Below are 26,193 nucleotides of genomic sequence, written 5' to 3' on the forward strand. Positions count from 1 at the left end.
AAGGAGAACAATCTCAGCTTCTCTAGTCTCTCCACATAACTGAAGTCCCTTATCCTCTGTATCCTCTCCAAGGCCTTGACATCCTTCCTAAAGTGTAGTACCCAGAATTAGACACAATACTCCAGCTGAGGCCTACCCAGGTAAGAGACAGTATCAAGCTAAAAGAAAGGACTTACACAAATGCAAGGAAAAGTGGAAATCCAGCAGACTGGGAGAGCTACAAAAAGCAACAAAGGGATACAGAGAAAGTAATAAGATGCACTAAAAACTTGCAAGGTATATCAAAGCTAACGGTAAAAGTTTTTATAAATATACTGAGAGAAAGACGGTGGTAAAGAAGAATGTGGGTCCATTAAAGACAGATGTGGGTGAAACTGTAATGAACAATAAGGAAATGGCAGACTTGTTAAATGAACACTTTGTATCCATTTTCACAGTAGAGGAAGAGGATAAAATACCAGCGGTACAAGGGAACCTAAAAACAAATCAAGGGGAGGAACGTATTGGATTTAAGTAAGAAATGATAATGCAGAAAATAATGGGACTTAAGGTACATAAATCTTCAGGACCTGATGGTTTCCACCCCAGAGTGGTAAAAGAAATGTGAGGAAATTGTGATGCGTTAAATCATCATTTCCAAAGCTCTTGGATTCAGGAATTGTGCCTTTGGATTGGAAAACTGCAAATGTCACTCGATTATTTAAGAAGAAAGGAAGGGAGGGAGAAACCAGGAAACAACTGAGCTGTCAGTCTAACATCAGTTGTGGAAAGCTAATGGAATCTATCATCAGGGGCAGAGTGACTGAGCACTTGGACAAGTACAAGATGATCCAAGAGTCAGCATGGATTTGTGAAGGGTAGGTCATGTCTGTCTGACTAATCTAATTTTTTGAGGAGATCACTAACATGGTGGATAGTGGAGTGTTTATGGATGTTGTCTATATGGACTTCCAGAAGCCATTTAATGAGGGTCTGCACAAGAGATTATTAGCAAAAAATAAAAGTGCACGGTATTGGGCGGTAACCATAGATATGGTTGGTAATTGGTAGTGAGGTGGGAGACAGAGGAATAAAGGAAATGTACTCTGATTGTGACAAGTGGTATTCCCCAGGGATTTGGACTGGGGCCTCAGTTTTTCACCATATAACTTGGATGAAGGAATAGAATTGTATATCCAAGTTTGCAGATAAGACTAAATTAGGAGGCACATTATGTTATGTAGATGGGGAGCATGGCATGGGGCAACAGTAAATTTACATAATGGGAATAGCTGATGATTTATTGTATCCTGTAGTTATAATGAACAAGTCTGTGTAATATTTCCTACGGATATATTAATTTGATGGGTGACCAGGTCCACATACTCACCCATCAAAACAACCTAGCATCCATAGGAAATACAGAATAGACTTAGTACATAACAATTACAGGATACAATAATTCCATAACTAAACCTGTCTTTCTCCTTTAGTCAAACCAGCAACTGTTCCCTTTGCATGGGAGATTCCATTAATTGAAATGGATACCAATCAGATTTATTCAAACTTCCATTCATCCTGCTCCTTAACTGACAAGATGATGGTAGCCACCACAGGACAAACGTTAGTTCTGCTGTGCTACTGCTGGGTTTGGCAAAGGATTAGCTCCATGTCTAAGCTCAACTTAAATCTGACAAAATTGCAGGAAATTGCAAAATGGCCACTTAATTGGATCTTGCCCCAGATCATGAGCTTAATTTGACTTTTTTTAAACAACAGCTTCAGCAATCTGTTTCACACATTGTAAACAGGTGTTGGAAACTTGTAAGCTCAGTCCCCAACTGATGAACCCTTGCAGCATGGCAGCTTCCCAAATTTGTTCTATTATTGTAAAAATTCCCATTTAGAATTTTACACCCATCCCGTTCTCAGAGTTCTTTTAAACATTACTTCAAGCTAAATGCCCTTTGCAGAACAGTCAATTTGGAATACTATTAGCATCATCTCTTTCATAAATTCAAAGTTTTAAAAACAATATTGGTGTCTGGCCAATGATCTTGCAAGATAATTTACTAGCTTAGTTAACGGCCCGTGATGACATGATTAGTATTGCAATCATATCGCATCACTGATCACAACCGTTAAACAAAATGTTGACAAAATGTTAACAAAAGATTTAAAAAGTCACTCAGGTTCAACCAGGTGATTCCAGATATTGAGCCTAGTTAAAACTCCATGAATCCCGGATAGCTTTTAATATGGTCACATCACTGTTCAGATCCTTTAGAACTTGGCATTACTTAGTACAGTACCTCAGTACAAAACACAGAACCTTACACAGTTTTCAGAGTTAGAAAATGGGTAATTCTTCATAGTTCAATCATAGAAAATCTCATTTAACCATCAGTGCTAAGAACATTAACTTTGAAAACAATTCACAATGGAACACAAATTCTGTTTTAAAAAACCTTGAAAACTCATTTTTGTTTTTGACACAAAAATGTGACTGCAGTATTTAAGAGTTAATGGCAAGTGCCTTTACATCTACTACTGTTAATTCAAAATTGATTTTTGCTTAAAAAATTCTAATTATTCAGTGGTATGAATTAAGCAATTTCTGGTTGTTTTGGTGGTTTTGTTTTAGCATAATTTCAATTTGAATTAACAGACAATTTGATGTAACTCCAAATTAGGAGTCGGCTGTAATTTTTGCTGTAACATTGAAATAATATGGACAGACACAAAATACAGACTGAAGAAGTAAATAATGTATTCCCTAAAGAGAAAACCATTACTTATTTATACTCACCACTTGAGCATCAATTGCCACCTGAGCGAACCCTTTCCGACCTCTCCAAAATATGCGATAAGTCTCATCACTAAAGAGTGCTTCACGGACTCCACCTGGTGAGATGGCCAACAAGTGACCATTTTTCAAAGCTTTGACACACTCCTCTTGTGGACCATGCATAACACTAAAAACTTCCAACAATAATTTAAAGCCTGAAAAAGAAATTTAGAAACCTATGTGTACTATTAACTACCAAAAAGAGCAGAGTAGCAAATATGAAAAAAAATTGAAGACATTACAAAATGTTTTATAATATTGACCAAATATTATAATAACTATAGTCTCAAATAAAATGGTTACGTGCATAACAACACTGATTAGGCTACCAAAAGTAACTAGATTTGACCTAGTCTAACTTGGGCTTTTCTATTTATTGATTTACTGCTTATTAATTGCACAACATTCGTGCCACACTTGAAGTCAGCCACCAACACCTATCTTGATATTATGACATTATGTATCATCCTACAAAAATTTAGCTCAACCAACAATTTACATTCATACAAGTATCTTTCACGTAACAAAACATCCTAAAGCACTTTACAGGGGCTTCATAGTTCAATCATATGATTGAACTACAAAGAGTAGGAACTCATCAAGGGGAAGTAACCAAAGGATAACCGTCAAAAGGATAATTTTTGAGGAGATTGTGGAAAGTTGACATAGGCGTAGCAAAGAGAAGACTTTTAAGAAGGGAATTCCACAGTATTGACACATGATGACTGAAGGCTCTGCATCAATGACGCAGTGGAAGGAAGGGGAATGTGCAACAATCTAAAGTTGGAGTGGAGAGTGTGTGCTGGGATGTAAGACAAAAAAAATTGTGCCGGTAGGGTAGAGTAAGGTCATGGTGGGATTTAAAGATGAGGACCAGGGTTTTGAAGTTGATGATTTGTCAGACAGGGAGCCAGTGGAGATCGACAGGAAGAGGGTGGGGAATATATAGGACAGACATAGGCCAGAGTTTTGGATTTTATTTGTAGGATGGAGCTGAAGAGGCCAGCGAGAAAATCATTAGAGAAATCAACCCTCAAAGTGGCAAAGGGGTGATGGCAACAGATGTGACGTGGGCTTTGAATACTCAGCTGAACAGGGTACTGAGTCTGTGCACCTGTGTGTTCAATCTGAACGAGCAGCAGCGGGGGGAAGTGGAATCAGCATGTGAGGTATAAAGTTGCTGATGGGAACTGATGTCTTTTGTCAAGTCAATACTGAAGAAAGTTCTGGCTCATCCAAGACTTAATGTCAGACAGCATAGCAACAATTGTGGAATCAAGGATGAAAGAGGAGAAAGTAAGTCATCAATTAGCCAACTAACGGTAGTCCTACTTTTCCCATTTTCCAATCGCCGTTCCAATTTTTAAAATATTTCTCACATTCAAGTCATCTTTCTTCCTTCAATGGTGCCATACATTATTTCCTGGTGAAAATAGCAAACAACAAGATGTTTTATATGTTGCAATAAGATTGTGGCTATCAGCTTGTGCAACAAAGACTTATTTCAAGGATGCACAGCCATTCCCAAACACCCCATCCAGATGCTCCAGAGGAGGAAAAACAGCTCAACGTTGCCAGGTCAAAACAACTTCTCGTTCTTAATAGCAACTGCCACTGTACAATGAACTGAGAGATTGCGTGGCATAAACATCTCAAGTTCAAGATCTGCCTCAACTTACAATACCAATTGCAAATGCTGTGCTAATAGCTGCTGATGTAAAATACAAGAAAAGTGTCCTTTCAGGATGTCGTTCTGGTTCTGATGTTTCTGTCACTAACCCCACAGGCTAATGTGGACTTACGGATTTTAAGTGAAATGCTTAGAATAAGGACATTTTCTGAATAGAATGAAAGATTTTTTAATACCCAACTGGAAAAATGTCCTTGAAATAAAATAAGTTCAGTGGCAAAGTAAAGCTGAGCAACTGTCAAACCAATTGTGCTAGAAGACCTTCACAAAGAACAAATGCACCCTTATTACTTAGGATGTGAGTAAGCATTTGGTAACAGATTTTGAAGAAAAACACTGACATTATATGGGTTTGGAAATTTAAAAGTTTAAGGAATTGTAAGCTAATTCTAACTTACAATGTGACCCTTGGGAGACTGGCATGCAAATGTTGACCTTTAAACTTTGCACGCCAATGTCCCTAATTTATATTTCAATCTGATGCTTCAGCTCCTAGACAAGGCCGATTTGCAGCCTGGGCACCCATCAATCATGTATGCGCAAGCATGGTTTTATCAAGACATGATGCACACTTTTTTAAAAAGTGATGCGCATTATTAAAAAACTTTGTGGGCCTGTGAACCAGAAACAAATGACTGTTTCACCTGTGAATTGACATGCAGCAGTGTTTAATGAGTCAGCGCAGGAGGCAGCCAACCCAAAATCAATTCACAAGAATTACTCAAGAAAAAGTGCATTCCAGTAACATTGGAACTTCAGTAGCTGCATTCTTTACATCTGAGGGTGCTATTAGTGGCAGAATTGCATATCTACTTTTGACAGCACTATCCCAATGTAAAATTCCTAAAACTTTTAGGTAAAACATTGGTGTTCCTATATTTCGTTGGTATAAAGAAATGGATAATAATGGCTTTCAGGAAATACTGCACTACAGTTACACTGAACTGAAAGAGAGAACAGTCAACTGTAGTACATCTTTACAGGTGTCTGGAAATGGATGCTTCTGACTAGTATGACCTGCTAAGATACAATAAGCAGTCTCTAGAGACATAATTTCTGGGTAGCTTGAGTTTGGTTAATAAAACAAAAAACTTCAAGGACAGACAATAATATAATTCAACTGCATTGAAAAGATAATTAAAAGAATAATTCTCTCTCTGCTAACACAACACACTTGATCCAACTGTGATGATGGACTGGAGACCTGCTCTCATGGTTCTGCCAATTTGTGGGCCTGTGCCAGCTGCTTAAATTCATGTATCCTAAGGTGGGGAAAGGGAGAGATGAATCGATTAGCCCAAATAACTCAACTCCCTTCCTTCCTTCCTTCTCCCCTCCACGCACAAGAGGCAACGGACTACCCTCTTTAGCCAGTGATCACCAAAATTATTGTGTGGGAAAATAAGCACTCTGCTGTAACAGGGACAGTGACTTCCACATGATTCAAATTTATATTAAAAAGTTAGAAAAATAAATCTGCACATCTTTCAGAGGAAAATATATTTAAAATAAAATATAGCGGATGCGTTGTATATAAACTTTCAGGAAGTCTTTGACAAAGCACCACATAGGAACCTACTTAAGATGATCAAGGGGTATGGAATTAGGGGTAGGGTAACAAATTGGAATAAAAACAGATTAGAAGGAAGGAAACACAGGAAGTAAAATCAATTTCTCAGAGTGATTAGAAGTGGGAAGTGGTGTCCCACATGATTCTTTGACAATTTTGTGCACTGTGTACATAAATGATTTGGATACAGGGCTGGAGGGACAGATGTCCAAATGTCTGCCAATCAATCTCTGTGGCCCAGAAAGTGAACAATTAAAATTGTGGAGTCTCATTCCTTCAGGTAGTGAATTGTTGTTAGAGATTTTTTAAATGTCAAACTAAAAATTTTAAAGTTTTTTTTCTTACTATTCCTTTCTATCTCTTTTTTCTCTATCTCTCAATACAATTTATCTTTCCCTCTTTTTATTTCTCTTTCTGTACCTGATTTGACATTGTAATCCACTCACTCTAATTCACTCTCCACAGTCCTTCCTGTTTATTTCTCAATCCTTAAATCTCATTGGTTAAGGAGATACACTGTTGGTCCCATCGTTCATGGAGGTCCCAAATGCCCAGTTACCCTCGCCACGCCGTTATCAGCTTGCACTTCCAGCAACTTACAGGGCAAAAATTTTTGAGCTGAAGGGTGCAGGAAAATGTCTAATTAACCAGGAAATCCGTAAGATGCCCTGCTCCAGCAAATCCCGGCCCAATATATCGATCAATCGCTGTTTTACCTCACACTGCTTGATAATTTTCACTAATTTGACTATCCTAAAATGTTTCTCTAGAATGATGAAACAATCCTTCCATTTTCTTCCAATATAATTTATAATAGGACTCAAAGTTTGCCAATGACAAAGATAGGCAGCATTGTAATATGTGTAAATGGAAGCATAAAATTACAGATTAATTGATTACAGGTTAATTGATTAAGTGAATGGGCAAAACTGTGACAAACGGATTTCAAGGTAGGCAAGTGTGAGGTCATTCCCTATGGGCCTAAAAAAGGATAAATCCGAATACTTTCTAAATGGTGAAAAGCTCAAAACAGTGGAGGTCCAAAGAGACTTTGGGGTCCATGTACATGGATCACTAAAATGTCATGGGAAGGTGCAGGAAATGATCAAAAAGGCTATAGGAATGCTGGCATTTATATCTAGAGGACAAGAATACAAGGGGGTAGAAGTTATGCTGCAGCTATACAAAGCCCTGGTTAGACCACACCTGGTGCACTGTGTTCAGTTCAGGGAGGATATAATGACCTTGGAGGGAGCGGAGTGTAGATTTACTAGAATGTTACCTGGACTCCAAGAGTTAAATTACCAGGAGAGATTACACAAACTAGGGTGGTATTCCCTGGAATTTAAAAGATTAAGGGGCGATTTGATCAAAGTTTTCAAGCTATTAAGGGGAACTGATAGGGTAGATAGAGAAAAACTATTTCTGCTGGTTGGGGAGTCTAGGACTAGGGGACATAGCCTAAAAATTAGAGCCAGGACTTTGAGTGAAGTTAGGAAACACTTCTATATGCAAAGGATGCAAACAGCAGTTGATACTAGCTCAATTGTTAATTTTAAATCTGAGATTGATAGATTTTTGTTAACCAAAGGTATTAAGAGTTATGGGGCTAAGGCGGGATATATATGGAGTTAGGTTACAGGTCAGCCATGATCTCACTGAATGGCGAAACAGGCTCGAGGGGCTAAATGGCCTACTCCTGTTCCCATGTTCCTAGTATCGTAAATAAATTGCTTCATTTTGCACATTAGAAGACCAAGTATTAGCCTGGTAAAAGCAATTTTTAAAAAAAAATCCTCTTCAGCTGAAGCTATTATAACTCTGGTTTAATGTAACATTCTTTTAAAACATTCCTATTTTCATCATGACACAAAGGAAAAGTTCAAGGGCTGTTGCAGTTCAGTACTACCGCTAGCGATATAACAGATGAAAAACACAATGTTTTCTCTCTCGCACCCCATGCATGCATGTGCACAGATACACAAACACAATGTGATCAACATCAAGGTGAAAGTCTAATAAGAGCCCTCCTTCAGCCTTTTTACAGACTGCACGAATATTCTCGTGCCAAACAGTTTTGCAGAGTTCATACAAGGATTTCTCCCCAAATGGAAAAACAATCATAATCCCCAAATCTTCGTTTACTTGTCCTCTAATTTTTTCTGTTCTTCCAACTTCACACATTCTAAATCTGTACCTACACATAATTCACTTCATACTTTTGTTTAGTATTTAATGTTTCAGTTCCCAGCAATGGTTCTCACCCCCCACCCCACCCACCAAGAAAGTATTACATTTTGATGTGCTAGGTTGGTGCAAAAGAGAAGGGAGGGTTTGGAGAACAATGTATCAGCTGTAACACAAAGTACACATCAGGTAATGGACAGTTGTTTATCTTTGTCTTTTTTTTGTGTTGACACCTTATTTTGGATAAAATTGTGGGAAAGGCGGGATTGAGAGTGAACATAACTGATACATAATTTTGTGAACAAGAGTTCCACAGCACTTGTACATTTCAACCTTTTTAAGAGATTGACTCATTCTTAAATTTTATCCTGTCACTTAAGTCTACAGTTTAAGTTAGACAAATTTTCTTCAGATAATGCTCAAACTGAACTCCAGAGTTAATACATTTCACAATTTTTTGTGCCAATCAAGGTGAGGGTTGACGATATTTATATGTTGGATCTTTACAGCCATTTTGCTGGTTGCTTCGCTTCAAAAGTATTTAAAGTGGGATAGTATCACAATATTTGAAGCTATTTAAGGAGGCTATCCTTAAGTTATAGGCAATCTAATTCCAAAGCATTATCTTCTACAGATATTTCTAAAATATTTAAAACAGGAAATTGTTAAAATACATACACCTCAGACAATTGGTACTTCCTACAATAATTTCAACTTCCGTAAAGCCTGCAATTCCAAATTTGATTTTAACCTGTTTTGCAGAACATATAATCCCAGCAGAAATAAAAAAAAATGTACCTGGTAACTTAAAAAGAAAATGGTCAGCTACAGAGTGACAGGTTCTTCCTTTCTGGATAATTACTTTAGCTAAAAAATAGTAATAGTCTACAGGTATGGCCCCATGATAATAAACAATCAGAGCAGGCCCCGCATCAGGAATCTTTTCCAATCCATGAACTTCATAACCTGAGGAAAGAAGAACAAAGTCAGACTAATATTTAAAGAATGTATGTATTTTATGGTAAGGGAGGATAAAGTCAGTTTAATTATGCTTATACTGCTTTTTGTAGACAGTTTAAGAAGGCATTTTAAGTGCTAAAAATAAGAGTTGATGAAATTATTTTGATCTGGGCAATAAATGCAGCAAAACTTTCAGTCATATATGCCATGCTAGCAGTTGCAGAAAAGCATTATTGGAGACTTCAGACAGTAATTCAAAATCCAATTACATCTGATTGTGCATTGATGTCTGAGTACATTAATGTCATGACTTTGACATGTGGAAAATGAATCACTGTACAATTTGTGTTCTGTACACCACTATTGTTTTAATTATAGGTCACTATTACCACTTCAATTCAACCTGTATTGTTTTCAGATTTATCATTCTTGTCTAAACTTGCCAAGCAAATAAAGAGAATGGTGCCTACTGTACATTTATTTGCAGGTCCATCAGTTCTTCGGTGGTCTGTACCTTTCCTCCTTATAGAAAATATTTACGTTTTGCTACGTGTATTAAAAATAACCCTACCATTTGAAAGGATATTAAAATATTTATTCCCTTTCACCTTTAATAAATGATGGTACAAGGCTGATTGATGCAACCAGCATACAGGTTTAACCAAGTTTATCAGTATGGTTTTGTGCATATATGGCAGTTGGCCAGTTGTAGAATTGGACATTATGGGTTTTTGTGTGGACAAGGTTGAAGTTTGCTTGATTACTCGATTAAGCTACTATAAAAGAAATAAAATATTTTGTTCACTGTGTTCTGGTCTTTGTGAAATTAGAGATAAAGGGGAACCAATTCAGTCTATTTTTGAAATAATTTTAAGTTACTAAACATCACAGTAAACACTCTTGCAGAACTGCCAAGTTCCTGAAATTAAATACAGTTAGCTTATGAGACAACGTGATCCAAATCCTCCTCCTCTCCCAAGAAAACAGTCAAATATTAGGTGATTTATAATTTAAGAAGGAGGTTGGTTGCATATCTCAGAAGGAAATTCCTAAGTGGAATTGCTGAATTGAATACAAGTTCATTAAATACACACTGACTTTTTATAGCTTTCAATTTATAGTGGAATCTGTTTGCAATAAAAGGGCACCTTTTCCGCTTAAATCCAACATATCCGTTACATTTTCATAGTTTCAAGCACCACTCATTTTACAGATCTTGCCGATTCTGGCTACATTAGGATTCTCAATAGTTGGGTTTTTTTTGAATATCCAGCTTGTATCCCCCACATTCTTCTGTCCTCTGACCCTGGACTTGTGTGTTTCCCCCTTCATCCCACCATTGGTGGCACAGCCTTTAGCTGTCTTGGTCCCACTCGCTCCCTAAACCCTGTCACCTACTCCTCTTTTAAAAGCCTTCTCAAAACTCATCTTTTCAACTAGACTTCCTAATCTTTTTTTCCTTGGCTTGGCATCCATTTCTCTGTTTCCAGTTGTGAAGTACCATGGAACTTTCTTTTTTAAAAAAAACCTTAAAGGTGCTATGTTGTCACCAATCACTCATGAAAAAAGCTTTCCCCCAGTTCGCTCACAAATTCTCAACTTCCTCACCTCTGCAACTGATGGCCTGCTTAATTGCTCGCTTGCCTCTGCCTTTAATGTCCTCTTCCCCAGCAAATCAATCACTGTTTCCCACTCCTGTTGCTCACCCCGGTACACCTTCAGTTGTGAGGATGTAGAATTCAATTCCAGATTTGGTGGATGAGGTAAAAACTATGTCAACATTCAAGATTAGATTGGGTAGGTGAAGGAAATGGGGTTGAAAGGATATGGAAACCGGGTGGATAAATTGATTAGAACTATTTATGTATGGAGGATAAAAACAGTCATGGGCTGGTTGGGCAAAACGGACTGTTCCTGTGTTGTAACTTTGTGTTTCTCCCTTAAATCAAAGGGTTACAAATACAAAACACACCTGGCGCACAACTGGTCTAATTACCAAGTCCAGCTTGACCACATCAAGCATTTTCATGCTTCACTTTCCTCAGCCAAAACCACTCTAGGATCATCCTAGAGTGCAAGGACAATCCCAGGCTCCTTTTCCCCATGATCAACCTCTCCCGTAAACTCCACTCCCACCTCAAACGTCAAATATGTGGAGCTCATGGACTTCTTTTACTCCAAGATCAATACCATCTTTGGTCAGATCTGTCAATGAGACCTGGGTGTCCTTGTACACCAGTCGCTGAAAGCGAGCATTCAGGTGCAGCAAGCAGTTAGGAAGGCGAATGGTATGTTGGCCTTCACTGCAAGAGGATTTGAGTACAGGAGCAGGGCTATCCTACTGCAGTTATACAGGGCCTTGGTGAGACCACATCTGGAGTGCTGTGTGCAGTTTTGGTCTCCTTATCTGAGGAAGGATGTCCTTGCCATGGAGGGAGTGCAACGAAGGTTTACCAGACTGATTCCTGGGATGGCAGGACTGACGTATGAGGAGAGATTGGGTCGACTAGGCCTATATTCACTAGAGTTTAGAAGAATGAAAGGTGATCTCATCAAAACATATAAAATTCTAACAGGACTAGACAGACTAGCTGCAGGGAGGATGTTCCCGATGGCTGGGGAATCCATAACCAGGGGTCACAGTCTCAGGATACGGGGTATGCCATTTAGAACCAAGATGAGGAGAAATTTCTTCGCTCAGAGGGTAGTGAACATGTGGAATTCTCTACCATAGAAGGCAGTGGAGGCCAAGTCATTAGATGTATTCAAGAAGGAGATAGATCTATTTCTTAATGCTAAAGGGATGAAGGGATATGGGGAAAAAGTAGAAACAGGGTACTGAGTTAGACGATCAGCCATGATCATTTTGAATGGCGGAGCATTCCCGAAGGGCCAAATGGCCTACTCCTGCTCCTATTTTCTATGTTTCTATAATTGATTAGACAAGTTATTCACTGGGTGTATTTGAGTTCGCACTACTTTGACTTGGGGAAGTAAGACAAAGAAATACAGCTAATACCCCCTGCCCACCATTCCCTTGTCTTCCAACCATTCTGGCCCAGGATCCCTTCTCTTGCAGTTTATCACTTAAACCCCACCCCCCCACCCCCAATCTCACCTCTCTCAAACCTTACTTCATCCATGAGATCACATCTTGCTCCCTCAATCTGCTCACCATTCAACTCCCGTCAATCAACACCCTTCAATGGCTCCCAGGCTAGCTAACATTGTCAATGATTCCCTTTCCTCAGACACTAAGAATTGCTATCAACTCCTCCTCAAAAAACCCACCTTTAGCTATCAATTTTCTCCAACTACCATCCTCCTTTTCCTTGCTGAGGTTCTTGGATGTGTCACCACCTTCCAGCTTTGTGCCTATCTTCACTACCATTCCCTGCTTGAATCTCTACAGTACAGCTTCTGTCCTTCTTGCCACAGTGAAAATGGCCCTAGCCAAGTCATGAATGATGTCCACTGTCACTATGGTGGGTTATCCCTCCTTGTCCTTTTTGCAGCATTTGATGGTTGACTATGCCATCCTCCTCTAAGTCTCTCCGCTACTGTCTGCCTCCATGGGACAGCCCTTGCACGGTTCCATCACTATCTATCCGATCAAAGCAAGTGCATTTCCAGCAATGGGTTCTCTCTCCTCCCCACTCTGTCACCCCCGGAGGATCCCAAAGATCATTCCTCACCCCTGTCCTTTTCCTTATACACATACTGCCCTTTGGTGACACATCTGCAAGCATGGAGTCAGCTTTTGGCTTTGTGATAGCATTCCTGTCTGTGAGACAGAAGGTGAAGGGTCTGAGCTCCACTCCAGATAGACCCAGTGAGCAGAGACTAGAATATGGTCTCTAAATGCTGGGTTAACATACAGTGGGATTCTCTTGTCCGGAAGGAGTGACCATTGGCTCAGTGATAGTATTCCTGCCTGAGTCAGAAGGGTTGGGTTCAGGCCCCATTCCAACAGCCCCAGCAAGTGGAGGCCTGAGTGCTAGCTCTGAATGCTGGATTGACCTCCAGCTGGGGTACTTTCGTCCAATGGGTGCGGCTGGTCCCCCTTTATAATCGTGAAGGGTAGGCGGGGGTCTTTAGTCTTGGTTGTAGCCCATTTGGAAGGTTCTCCAAAGATAGAAACAGTGAGGAAGCAATGGAAAACCAACTGAACTACTCTTCCCTAGTAAGTGGCTCAAGAATCTCAAGAGACTTGAGTTAGGATCACTCAGAACACAATGGACGGATGGACCAAGCTCTACCTTTCCTCCACTTCTCTTGACCCCTGACTGTCTCCAAGTTATCAGAACGTCTTTCCAACATTGTCATGGATGAGTCACAACTTTCTCCAACTAAACATCAGAAAAACCCACTCCACTTTCTTCAGACACCACCACAAACTCCACTTCCTTCCCTCTGAATCCATCCCCCATCCCTCGTGACTCTCAGGCTGAACCAGACTTTCTGTAATTGGTGTCCTGTGCTGAGCTGAGCTTTAAACCCCATATTAAGACTGCTTATTTCCAACTCCACAACATTGCCCATTTCTGCCCCTACCTCAACCCTCTACTGCTGAATCCCTTACACTTGCCTTTGTCACCTTCAGACTTGATTTCTCCAATATTCTCTTTGCTGGTCTCTTATTACCCACCCTTCATAAACTTCAACTTGTCCAAAACTCTGCTGCACATGTACTGCCCCACACCAGGTCCCACTTTCCCATCCTCGCTGACCTACAGTGGCTCCCTGCCCCCCCAGTATATCACATTTAAAAATCCTTGCACTCCCTTATAAATTCCCCATATCCTTACTCCATCTGCAATCTCCTCCAGGCTTACATCCCTTCAACTGCAACCTTTTGTGCACTGCAGCAACCCCCTCCTCCCCACTCCCCTCCCTTTTGTCCCACAACTGTGACAGAGCTTTCAGCTGACTTAACCCTATTCTTTGTGACGGCCTACTGAAATCTCTCTGCCTCTCTCTACCTTTAAAAACATCCCCAAAACCCACAAAGGAAGTGCAGATGATATATACTTAGGTTTTCAGAAAGCTTTTGACAATGCTTCACATCAACAATTAAAGACTAATTAATAAAAAGAATTGCGCTTTTGAAGTATAGTCACTGTTGTTTGTAAGTAAAAGTAGCAGCCAATTCGCACACCAGGTCACAAACAGAAAATGAGATAAATGTCTAATATCTCTTTTGACGGTGTTGCTTGACGGATGAATGTTGGCCAGGACACTGGGAAAACCCTCTGTTCTTCTTTGAATAGTGCCATGGGATATTTTATATCTGTCTGAACAGACAGACGCGGCCTCAGTTTAACATCTCCAAAAGAAATAACTTTTGACAATGCAGCATAAGGAGTTAAAATATGGCACTGGATAGATAATTGGCTTAAAAACAGGAAACTTTTAAAGCTGCAAAGAGGTTACAGCAGAGCACCTCAGAGTTCAATTCTGGAACTGCTTCTATTTTAAATGATAGATGAATGTACCTCTGTGTTTGCCAATTATACCAAAATAGTACACGGTGTAAATAATGAAAAATACAACCAATTTCAGATTTGGATTTTTTAATAATTGGCCCAGGTCACAGATACGATTCAATTTGGATAACTGCTAACAGTGAGAAAGCAAGGAACAATGGAAAAATTGTACAGTGACCTGATCAGGAAAAAGTTCTGGATCATTGTGGTTTATTCAATGAAGCTGTCAGCCCAATGCTTAGCTGTAGTTTAAAAAACAAAGTAAGGCATTGGGTTGCATTAGCAGAGGGATAGAGTACAAATCAAAAGTAGTATTGTTGAGTACAAAGAATTGATCAGATTCCATCTGGACTACTGTGGATACCTCCAGTCACCTAATCATTAGAGGGATATTATTTTCTGAGATTGTACCAAAGAGCATAATAATGATGATTATGGGTATCAGCAATCAACAAGGAAATGTTAGGCAAGTTATTTTGTTCCTCTTTGAAAAAGAGGGGACTTCAAGTTGACCCAAACAAAGTTTTTGAAATTACAAAGAGGATTGATAAAGCTGATTCTGGCAAAAAGTTCAAACGTTGGATGCATAGTGAAAGTTAAGTTCAGTTTAATGAGGGAATTGAGAAGGACTTTTAAAATTTTTGTTTTTATTAAGAATAATTAACTTTCTGGAATACGATACCAAAGCAGGTCATTTAAACAAACAGTGCAAATGCTTTCAAGAGGAACATGGAAAGAAGGCAAGTAAGTGGTAATGAGATCAGAAAGTCGGGCTAGTTAGGCACAAGCTTTCCCACGCTGTCAAACATTATTATATTCTTATGTTCTGTACTCTAAGGTATTCACACCTCATGTGCATTTCAAGATTAATAGAAAATATTTTACTGAACATAAACTAGCCTATCATAATTTCAGAATCATCTCTTTAAATATAAAGTATCTCATCACATATAAAACTAAGTTTTCCAGACTATAATCAATCTACTCACATTCCACAAGCACAAGGTCAAGTTTACTTCTTACAAAACATTTCTACCACAAACAAAATTTTAGTTAGGATATCAACATACCAATTATATTAAAAATAAAAAACTGCTTACCATGCCATATAGTTGCATGTCCATCCCACAGAGTTGCCAAAGTTTTCCTAGCGCCATTCCAAACATTATTTGAATAAGCCTCTTTCAACTCTCTCTTTCTTTTGTACACGTGCAGAAAAAGAATGGAAAGGTACAGGAACAGAATAATAAACAATGGTAGAATGAAGACGATGATGAGGGGGGTGAAGACCCACAGGAGGTAGTCCAGGTAATTCAGGGAGCCTTCCAGGATTTCCAAGCCGGTCCATTTTTCCACTATGTCAATCATGTAGGACACAAAACTCCCACTTTGTCCTTCCACATAGGATTCATCAGCAGAAGCCATACCAAACAAACATCATCAAACATCAGTGCAGTGACAAGACTTTGAGGATCATTACGACAGGTATAGCAGTATTCTCTCAAGACTAAAAATGAGTCCTTGACCAACTGCAGGAACAGAAACAAATAGATGCTATGATCTCAGCAAGTTAAATAAAAACGAATACAGCTTAGAAAAAAGGTAGTTATTAAAAATAAAACAAGTAATCACAAATCTTACAGCAGACACATTCTTAATTATCAAATGGTGGGATTATAATTAGGTTTTTTAGGTGTGGAGGCTAACCATTCATGAAATACTGCACTCCTATACCTTGAGTTGTAGTTCTCTTATATACCATAACTGGATTTATTTGTCTAACAGTATATATCTACACACAATTAATAATTTTGTCCTACTGCATAGTACAACTGTAATTTAAAATCGAAAGTCATAAGAAATGTCAACATTTTCCACCACAACACTGTAAAGCGCATGCATGATGTTACAGGCTAACAAAGGTTCAAAACAGTATTTTAAGACCACTACTCCAGAACAATGTGAATTTGAGGTGCACACAACATTAAACATTTGAAAGTTCAAGAATGTCAATGTTCCTACAACCTTCCTGCCATCACGAGAGAAAAAAAAAAACAGATTTTCAGGAAACAAGGTAAACCTGATACGTAGAAATTACAACATAGAAACAGGCCATTCGGTTCAATCAGCCCGCATTGGTGATTACCCTCCAAGCGAGCAAATAGTTCTAACCATATTTACCCACCCTGTTCCCATATCTCTTCAACCCCTTTTCCTTCATCCACCTAGCCGATCTAATTTTGAATGTTGACATAGTTCCACATCCACATCCTCACAATTTTCATGTGTAAAAACGTTTCTCCTGCCCTCTGCTCTAAATTTCTTACATTTAACCTTGTACCTATGGCCCCTCATTCTATACCCAACGACTAGAACCAGTCCTGCTTCTATCTACCCTGTCCCATCCTTTCAGAATGTTGAACACTATCATATAATCTACAACAAAAAAAACAATTCTTCAAGCCTTTCTTCGTATTTGTAGTTCTTCATACCTGGCAGCATCCTAGTGAATCTGCATCAGACCCTCTTTAAAAGCCTCAAAAACCTTGCTATAGTGTGGACCCAATTCTGTGCACAGTACTCATACCAAGGTCTGACTGAGATAGTGTATAGGCTCATTATCTCATGGCTTTCATATTCTATACCCCTTGGGTGGGTACGGTAGCATAGTGGTTATGTTACTGGACTAATAATCTGGAGTCATGAGTTCAAATCCTGCCATGGCAGCTAGGGAATTTAAATTCAATTAAATAAAATCTGGAATAAAAAAAACTAATGGTAGTAATAGTGACCATGAAACTACCGGATTGTCGTAAAACCCATCTGGTTCACTAATGCCCTTTAGGGAAGGAAACCTGCCGTCCTTACCTGGTCTGGCCTATATGTGACTCCAGACTCAGCAATGCGGTTGATTCTTAATCGCCTTCTAAAATGGCCTAGCAAGCCATTCAGTTGTACTAGCTCGCTACAGAAAGTCACAATAAGAATAAAACTGGATGAACCACTCGGCATCGGACACTTAGGCACCTGACATGACAAAGGCAAACCAAGCCCAGTCGACCTGCAAAGTCCTCCTCACTAATATCTGGGGACTTGTGCCAAAATTGAGAGCGCTGTCCCACTGACTAGTCAAGCAACAGCCTGATATAGCCATGTTCACAGAATCATACCGTTCAGCCAACATCCCAGACTCTCCCATCACCATCCCAGGGTATGTCCTGTCCCACCGGCAGGACAGACCCACCAGAGGTGGCGGTACAGCGGTATGCTGTCAGGAGGGCGTGGCCCTGGGAGTCCTCAACATCGACTCCAGACCCCATGAAATCTCGTGACAGCAGATCAAACATGGGCAAGGAAACCTCCTGCTGATTACCATGTACCGCCCTCGCTCAGCTGATGAATCAGTCCTCCTCTATGTTGAGCACCACTTGGAAGAAGCACTGAGGGTAGCAAAGGCACAGAATGTACTCTGTGTGGGGGACTTCAATGTCCACCACCAAGAGCGGCTCGGTAGCACCACTACTGACCAAGCCCTGAAGGACATAGCTGCCAGACTGGGCCTGCAGCAAGTGGTATGCGAACCAACACGAGGGAAAAACCTACTTGACCTCGTCCTCACCAATCTACTTGTCACAGATGCAACTGTCCATGACAGTATTGGTAGGAGTGACCACTGCACAATCCTTGTGGAGATGAAGTCCCGTCTTCACACTGAGGACACCATCCAATGTGTTGTGTGGCACTACCACCGTGCTAAATGGGATAGATTCAGAACAGATCTAGCAGCTCAAAACTGGGCATCAACGAGGCGCTGTGGGCCATCAGCAGCAGCAAAATTGTATTCCAGCACAATGTGTAACCTCATGGCCCGGCATATTCCTCACTCTACCATTACCAACAAGCCAGGGGATCAACCTTGGATCAATGAGGAGTGTAGAAGAACATGCCAGGAGCAGCATCAGGTGTACCTAAAAATGAGATGCCAACCTGGTGAAGCTACAAGCACGCTAAACTGTGGAAGCAACATGCTATAGACAGAGCTAAGCGATTTCACAACCAACGGATCAGATCAAAGCTCTGCAGTCCTGCCATATCCAGTCGTGAATGGTGGTGGACAATTAAACAACTAACGGGAGGAGGAGGCTCCATGAACATCCCCATCCTCAATGATGGCAGAGTCCAGCACGCGAGTGCAAAAGACAAGACTGAAGCGTTCGCAACCATCTTCTGCCATAAGTGCTGAGTGGATGATCCATCTCGGCCTCCTCCCGATATCCCCACCATCACAGAAGCCAATCTTCAGCCAATTCGATTCACTCCACGTGATATCAAGAAACGGCTGAGTGCACTGGATACAGCAAAGGCTACGGCCCCGACAACATCCCGGCTGTAGTGCTGAAGACGTGTGCTCCAGAACTAGCCGCGCCTCTAGCCAAGCTATTCCAGTACAGCTACAAAACTGGCATCTACCCAACAAAGTGGAAAATTGCCCAGGTATGTCCTGTCCACATAAAGCAACAAATCCAATCCGCCCCATCAGTCTACTCTCAATCATCAGCAAAGTGATGGAAGGTGCCGTCGACAGTGCCATCAAGCGGCACTTACTCATCAACTCTCTTTGGGTTCCGCCAGGGCCACTTGGCTCCAGGCCTCATTACAGCCTTGGTCCAAACATGGACAAAAGAGCTGAATTCCAGAGGTGAGATGAGAGTGACTACCCTTGACATCAAGGCAGCATTTGACCGAATGTGGCACCAAGGAGCCCAACTAAAATTTACGTCAATGGGAATCAGGAGGAAAACTTTCCAGTGGCAGGAGTCATACCTAGCACAAAGGAAAATGGTAGTGGTTGTGGAGGCCAATCATCTCAGCCCCAGGACACTGCTGCAGGAGTTCCTCAGGGCAGTGCCCTGGTGTGCGACTTGGAGGGGAACGTGCAGGTGGTGTTATTCCCATGTGCTGCTGCCCTTGTCCTTCTAGGTGGTGCAGGTCGCGGTTTTGGGAGGTTCTGTCGAAGAAGCCTTGGCGAGTTGCTGCATGCATCCTATAGATGGTACACACTGCAGCCACGATGCGCCGGTGGTAAAGGGAGTGAATGTTTAGGGTGGTGGAGGGGTGCCAATCAAGTGGGTTGCTTTGTTCTGGCTGATGTTGAGCTTCTTGAGTGTTGTTGGAGCTGCACTCATTTAGGAAAGTGGAGAGTATTCCATCACACCCCTGACTTGTGCCTTGTAGACAGTGGAAAGGCTCTGGGGAGTCAGGAGGTGAGTCACTCGTCGCAGAATACCCAGCCTCTGACCTGCTCTTGTAGCCATAGTATTTATGTGGCTGGTCCAGTTAAGTTTCTGGTCAATGGTGACCCCCAGGATGTTGACGGTGGGGTATTCGGCGATGGTAATGCAGTTGAACGTCGAGGGGAGGTGGCTGGACTCTCTCTTGTTGGAGAACGCCATTAGTTTTTTTTTACAGCCTTCTCAATCTGTGCTGCTATCTGTAATGTCCTGTTAACCTGTACCCCCATATCCCACTGCTCTTCCACAGCAGTGAGCCTAATTCCAGAGTATAATTACTGTTGGTTTTCTTCTGAACCAAAATTCATCACCTCACACTTGATAACATTGAATTCCATCTGCCACTTTTTAGCCTATTCGCCCATCTGATCAATATCGCTTTCTAGCTTCCTTTGATCGTCTACGGAATTAACTATACCTTCCATTTTGGTATCACCTTGGAATCCCTGAAAACACATGGCCAGGTGCTGGATTCTGATTAGCAGTTTTTCAAGATTGCAACCAGTTCTACTCCACAGTCAAACTTGATGTGAGATGCCGGTGATGGACTGGGGTGTACAAATGTAAGGAATCTTACAACACCAGGTTATAGTCCAACAGTTTTATTTGAAAATTTGAAAGGAGCCAAATAAAACCATATGGTGTTGTAAGATTCCTAACAGTCAAACTTAGAATTGCACAGCAAATACTGCAACAGTTTCCAGCAGTAATTTGACACGTTACAAGCTTTGAAGCATAATGCCCTGCAGAGCACTCAAGGTAACCCCTAGTAGCAGAGCACTGGAGTCAGCATCTCCACATCTGAGAGGATATTAGTTCCAAGAATTAATGTTATAAAATCATTCACAACTTGTATGCTTTTCTGACAACACATTTTCTTAGTAAAAGTATATGTATGTTTGTTATTAACCAATCACGAAGAGATACAAAGCAAGTACTCATTGCCGACCAGGTGTATTATTTGTTGGTAAAAACCTCTCATCTGGTGTGTTTGGACTTTCACTTTTTTTCCTCTTCTTTTGATTGAGAAAATGTGCTATGGTAGAGAGGAGCCAAGTAAAACTATAGACATACTTCAAGGAACAAAAAAGAACAAATTACATTTCTCCTCACTTACAGAAAGACGTCTCAAAAGTGCTTTACAGGGTATAGAAAAAAGTGGGTACCACGTAGGAGCTGAAAAGGGGAAACAGAAAATTCAGTTAAACAAATTTTCTTGGAAACTTTTCAAAGAGGAGAGGGCGACAAGGCAGGGGGGTTTAAGGTGAGGGTTCCAAAGGGCAAGGGAAAAGTAGCTGAAAAAGTACCCACTAATGATTGAACAGAAGGAGTGGCTGGTGATTGTTGAGATCGGAAAATCAACTCACTGGGGTATGGGGAGCCAGTGAAGCTTGGCAAGGACAGGAGTGATGGGAGCGTGGGAGAGAACACAGACTGAATAATGGCTGAGTTGTAGTTGGTGGAATGTGGAGGCAGGGTGGTTAGCAAGTTAAACCTCAAGGTGAAGCAGGAGTGGGTTTTGGTTTCAGCAGCAGTGGGAGAGAGCTAGGTATGGAGGTGGGCTTATGCTTTGGAGATGAAAGAAAATATTCTTCGTAACGGATCGAGTATGGAAAACAAATCTCAGCTTTGGGGTCAAGCAGTACATCTATGGTTCTGCAACAGTGGATTTAGTCTGAGATGGCACTAGGGAGCTTGTAAAAGTAAAGGCCAGAGGCATCGCACCCAGAGTGACTCTAAAATCCAATTGCATAGAAGAGACAAGTAAAACTGCAGCCTCATTCTTAGAAAAAAAACTGCACAAAAGGCGACCATCACTTATGCTAAAATCCAGATTTAGGGAATGCATTTCGGCAGAAACCATCAGCCTCTAGTATACAGGTTCATTTTCTTTTCATAAGAAACCACACACCGCATCAGTACTATTACCTGCTAGATTTTATCACAATGAAGGCAACGTGTACGAGATCTGATGAGGGTAACTCATTAGGAGTGATTCATTTTGGTATAAAAACTTACATTTTAAAGAAATCACTGCTCCAAATGTTTGCAATCTATCACTTTTAGAATCATAGAGTGTTACAGCACAGCAACAGGCGAATCATAGAATCATAGAAGTTTACAACATGGAAACAGGCCCTTCGGCCCAACATGTCCATGTCGCCCAGTTTATACCACTAAGCTAGTCCCAATTGCCTGCACTTGGCCCATATCCCTCTATACCCATCTTACCCATGTAACTGTCCAAATGCTTTTTAAAAGACAAAATTGTACCCGCCTCTACTACTGCCTCTGGCAGCTCGTTCCAGACACTCACCACCCTTTGAGTGAAAAAATTGCCCCTCTGGACCCTTTTGTATCTCTCCCCTCTCACCTTAAATCTATAAGAACATAAGAACATAAGAAATAGGAGCAGGAGTAGGCCAATCGGCCCCTCGAGCCTGCTCCGCCATTCAATAAGATCATGGCTGATCTGGTCCTAACCTCAAATCTAAAATCATGTCCAATTTCCTGCCCACTCCCCGTAACCCCTAATTCCCTTCACTTCTAGGAAACTGTCTATTTCTGTTTTAAATTTATTTAATGATGTAGCTTCCACAGCTTCCTGGGGCAGCAAATTCCACAGACCTACCACCCTCTGAGTGAAGAAGTTTCTCCTCATCTCAGTTTTGAAAGAGCAGCCCCTTATTCTAAGATTATGCCCCCTAGTTCTAGTTTCACCCATCCTTGGGAACATCCTTACCGCATCCACCCGATCAAGCCCCTTCACAATCTTATATGTTTCAATAAGATCGCCTCTCATTCTTCTGAACTCCAATGAGTAGAGTCCCAATCTACTCAACCTCTCCTCATATGTCCGCCCCCTCATCCCCGGGATTAACCGAGTGAACCTTCTTTGTACTGCCTCGAGAGCAAGTATGTCTTTTCTTAAGTATGGACACCAAAACTGTATGCAGTATTCCAGGTGCGGTCTCACCAATACCTTATATAACTGCAGCAATACCTCCCTGTTTTTATATTCTATCCCCCGAGCAATAAAAGCTAACATTCCATTGGCCTTCTTGATCACCTGCTGCACCTGCATACTAACCTTTTGATTTTCTTGCACTAGGACCCCCAGATCCCTTTGTACTGCAGTACTTTCCAGTTTCTCGCCATTGAGATAATAACTTGCTCTCTGATTTTTCCTGCCAAAGTGCATAACCTCACATTTTCCAATATTGTATTGCATCTGCCAAATCTCCACCCACTCACCCAGCCTGTCTATATCCCCTTGTTTTTTATGTCCTCCTCACTCTCTACTTTCCCTCCCATCTTTGTATCATCTGCAAACTTTGATATGTTACACTCGGTCCCCTCCTCCAAATCGTTAATATAGATTGTAAAGAGTTGGGGACCCAGCACCGACCCCTGCGGAACACCACTGGCTACTGGTTGCCAGTCCGAGAATGTACCATTTATCCCAACTCTCTGCTTCCTGTTAGATAACCAATCCTCCACCCATGCCAGAATATTACCCCCAATCCAGTGATTCTTTATCTTGAGCAATAATCTTTTATGTGGCACCTTGTCGAATGCCTTCTGGAAGTCTAAATACACTACATCCACTGGTTCCCCTTTATCCACTCTGTACGTTATATCCTCAAAGAACACAAGCAAATTTGTCAGACATGACTTCCCCTTCGTAAAGCCATGCTGACTTTGTCCTATTAAATTATGTTTATCCAAATGTTCCGCTACTGTCTCCTTAATAATAGACTCCAAAATTTTACCCACCACAGATGTTAGGCTAACTGGTCTATAATTTCCAGCCTTCTGCCTACTACCCTTTTTAAATAACGGTGTTACATTAGCAGTTTTCCCATCTGCCGGGACCTTTGCCGAGTCCAGAGAATTTTGGAAAATTATTACCAAAGCATCCACAATCCCTACTGCCACTTCCCTCAAGACCCTGGGATGTAAGCCATCAGGTCCAGGGGATTTATCCGCCTTGAGTCCCATTAATTTACTGAGTACCAATTCCTTAGTGATTTTAATCGTATTTAGCTCCTCCCCCCCTAGAGCCCCCCGTTTGTCCACTGTTGGGATATTCTTAGTGTCCTCTACCGTAAAGACTGAAACAAAATATTTGTTCAGCATTTTTGCCATCTCCATGTTTCCCACCATTAATTTCCCGGTCTCATCCTCTAAGGGACCGACGTTTGCCTTAGCCACCCTTTTTCTTTTTATATAACTATAGAAACTCTTGCTATCTGTTTTTATATTTTTTGCTAATTTCTTTTCATAATCTATCTTCCCTTTCTTAATCAATCCTTTCGTTACTTTTTGCTGTCTTTTGAAGACTTCCCAATCTTCTATCCTCCCACTAAGTTTGGCTACCTTATGTGTCCTTGTTTTTAGTCGGATACTATCCTTAATTTCTTTACTTAGCCACGGATGGCTGTCATTTCTTTTACACCCTTTTTTCCTCAGTGGAATATATTTTTTGAAAGTTGTAGAATAACTCCTTAAATGAACACCACTGTTCATGTACCGTCTTACCCTTTAAACTATTTTCCCAGTCCACTTTAATCAATTCCGCTCTCATACCATCATCGTCTCCTTTATTCAAGCTCAGTACGCTTGTTTGAGAACCAACCTTCTCACCCTCTAATTGGATATGGAATGTAACCATGTTATGGTCACTCATTCCAAGGGGATCCTTAACTAGGACATTATTAATTAATCCTGGCTCATTACACAGGGCCAGGTCCAAGGTTGCTTGCCCCCTTGTAGGATCAGTTACATACTGCTCAAGAAATCCATCCCTAATACACTCAATAAACTCTTCCTCAAGGCTACCCTGCCCAATTTGATTTGTCCAGTTAATATGATAGTTAAAATCCCCCATAATTATAGCTGTTCCCTTATTACATGCCCCGACTATTTCCTGATTAATACTTCTTCCAGCAGAGTTGCAACTATTAGGAGGCCTATATACTACGCCCACGAGTGTTTTTTCCCCTTATTATTCCTTATCTCTACCTAAACTGTTTCATTATCCTGATCCTTTGTCCCAATATCTTTTCTCTGTATTACAGTGATTCCTTCCCTTATTAACATCGCCACCACACCTCCCCTTCCCCTTCCTTCCTGCCTGTCCTTCCTGATTGTTAAATACCCTGGCATATTTAATTCCCAGTCGTTGTCACCCTGCAGCCATGTTTCTGTAATGGCCACAAGATCATACCCATACGTCGTTATTTGTGCCGTTAACTCGTCCATTTTGTTACGAATGCTACGTGCATTCAGATAAAGAACTTTCAAATATGTTTTGTGACACTTAGTTCCTTTTTTAACACTTTACCTTTTTCTCCATACCTTCTGTCCCTTCCTGACACGCTTTCCTCTGTCTCCCTGCTCAGGTTCCCAACCCCCTGCCACAGCTTTGATGCTGGGTTAATTGCCTTGCACCTTCTAGTTTTTATTTTATCTCTCGTGCCTAAAGTACACTTTCTTTCCGCTGCTCTACACTTTTCCCTTTCACTTGTTCTTGAACAACTGTTTGTACTATTTGTATTGTAGATTTCCCCTGGGTCTTCCCCTCTCTTGCTGCTCTCAACTTTATTCCCTTCTGACTCCCCGCTCAGGTTCCCATCCCCCTGCCACTCTAGTTTAAACCTTCCCCAACAGCACTAGCAAACACCCCCGCGAGGACATTGGTCCCGGTCCTGCTCGGGTGTAACCAGTCACGCTTGTACAGGTCCCACCTTCCCCAGAACCGGTCCCAATGCCCCAGGAATCTAAATCCCTCCCTCCTACACCATCCCTGCAGCCACGCATTCATCCTGTCTATTCTCCTGTTCCTATACTCACTCGCACGTGGCACCGGTAGTAATCCTGAGATCACTACCTTTGAAGTCCTGCTTTTTAATTTATCTCCTAACTCCTTAAATTCACCTTGCAGGACCTCATCCCTTTTTTTACCTATGTCGTTGGTACCAATATGGACCACGACTACTGGCTGTTCACCCTCCCCCTCCAGAATGCCCTGCAGCCGCTCCGTGACATCCTTGACCCTAGCACCAGGGAGGCAACATACCATCCTGGAGTCACGTTTGTGGCCGCAGAAACGCCTATCTATTCCCCTCGTTATAGACTCCCCTACCTTTGGGAAAAGATTTTGACTATCTACCTTATCT

The 26,193-nt window shown here is 41.1% G+C and overlaps 1 protein-coding gene across 2 annotated transcripts in view; it reads right to left on the reverse strand.

The window, feature by feature from the left end:
• Nucleotides 1-26,193, reverse strand: part of tmem68 (transmembrane protein 68) — a 48,289-nt gene that overhangs the window by 19,478 nt on the left and 2,618 nt on the right. For both annotated transcript variants that reach the window (XM_067980032.1, XM_067980031.1), the window contains 3 exons: nucleotides 15,821-16,249; nucleotides 9,073-9,240; nucleotides 2,789-2,982 (listed from right to left, as the gene is read on the reverse strand). In XM_067980032.1, the coding sequence (XP_067836133.1) occupies nucleotides 2,789-2,982; nucleotides 9,073-9,240; nucleotides 15,821-16,145 (687 nt within the window). In that variant the 5' untranslated portion in view covers nucleotides 16,146-16,249. The remainder of the gene's footprint in view (nucleotides 1-2,788; nucleotides 2,983-9,072; nucleotides 9,241-15,820; nucleotides 16,250-26,193) is intronic.

The sequence above is a fragment of the Heptranchias perlo genome, chromosome 3 (genome assembly GCF_035084215.1).
Source record: "Heptranchias perlo isolate sHepPer1 chromosome 3, sHepPer1.hap1, whole genome shotgun sequence".
NCBI classification, from domain to species: Eukaryota; Metazoa; Chordata; class Chondrichthyes; order Hexanchiformes; family Hexanchidae; genus Heptranchias; species Heptranchias perlo.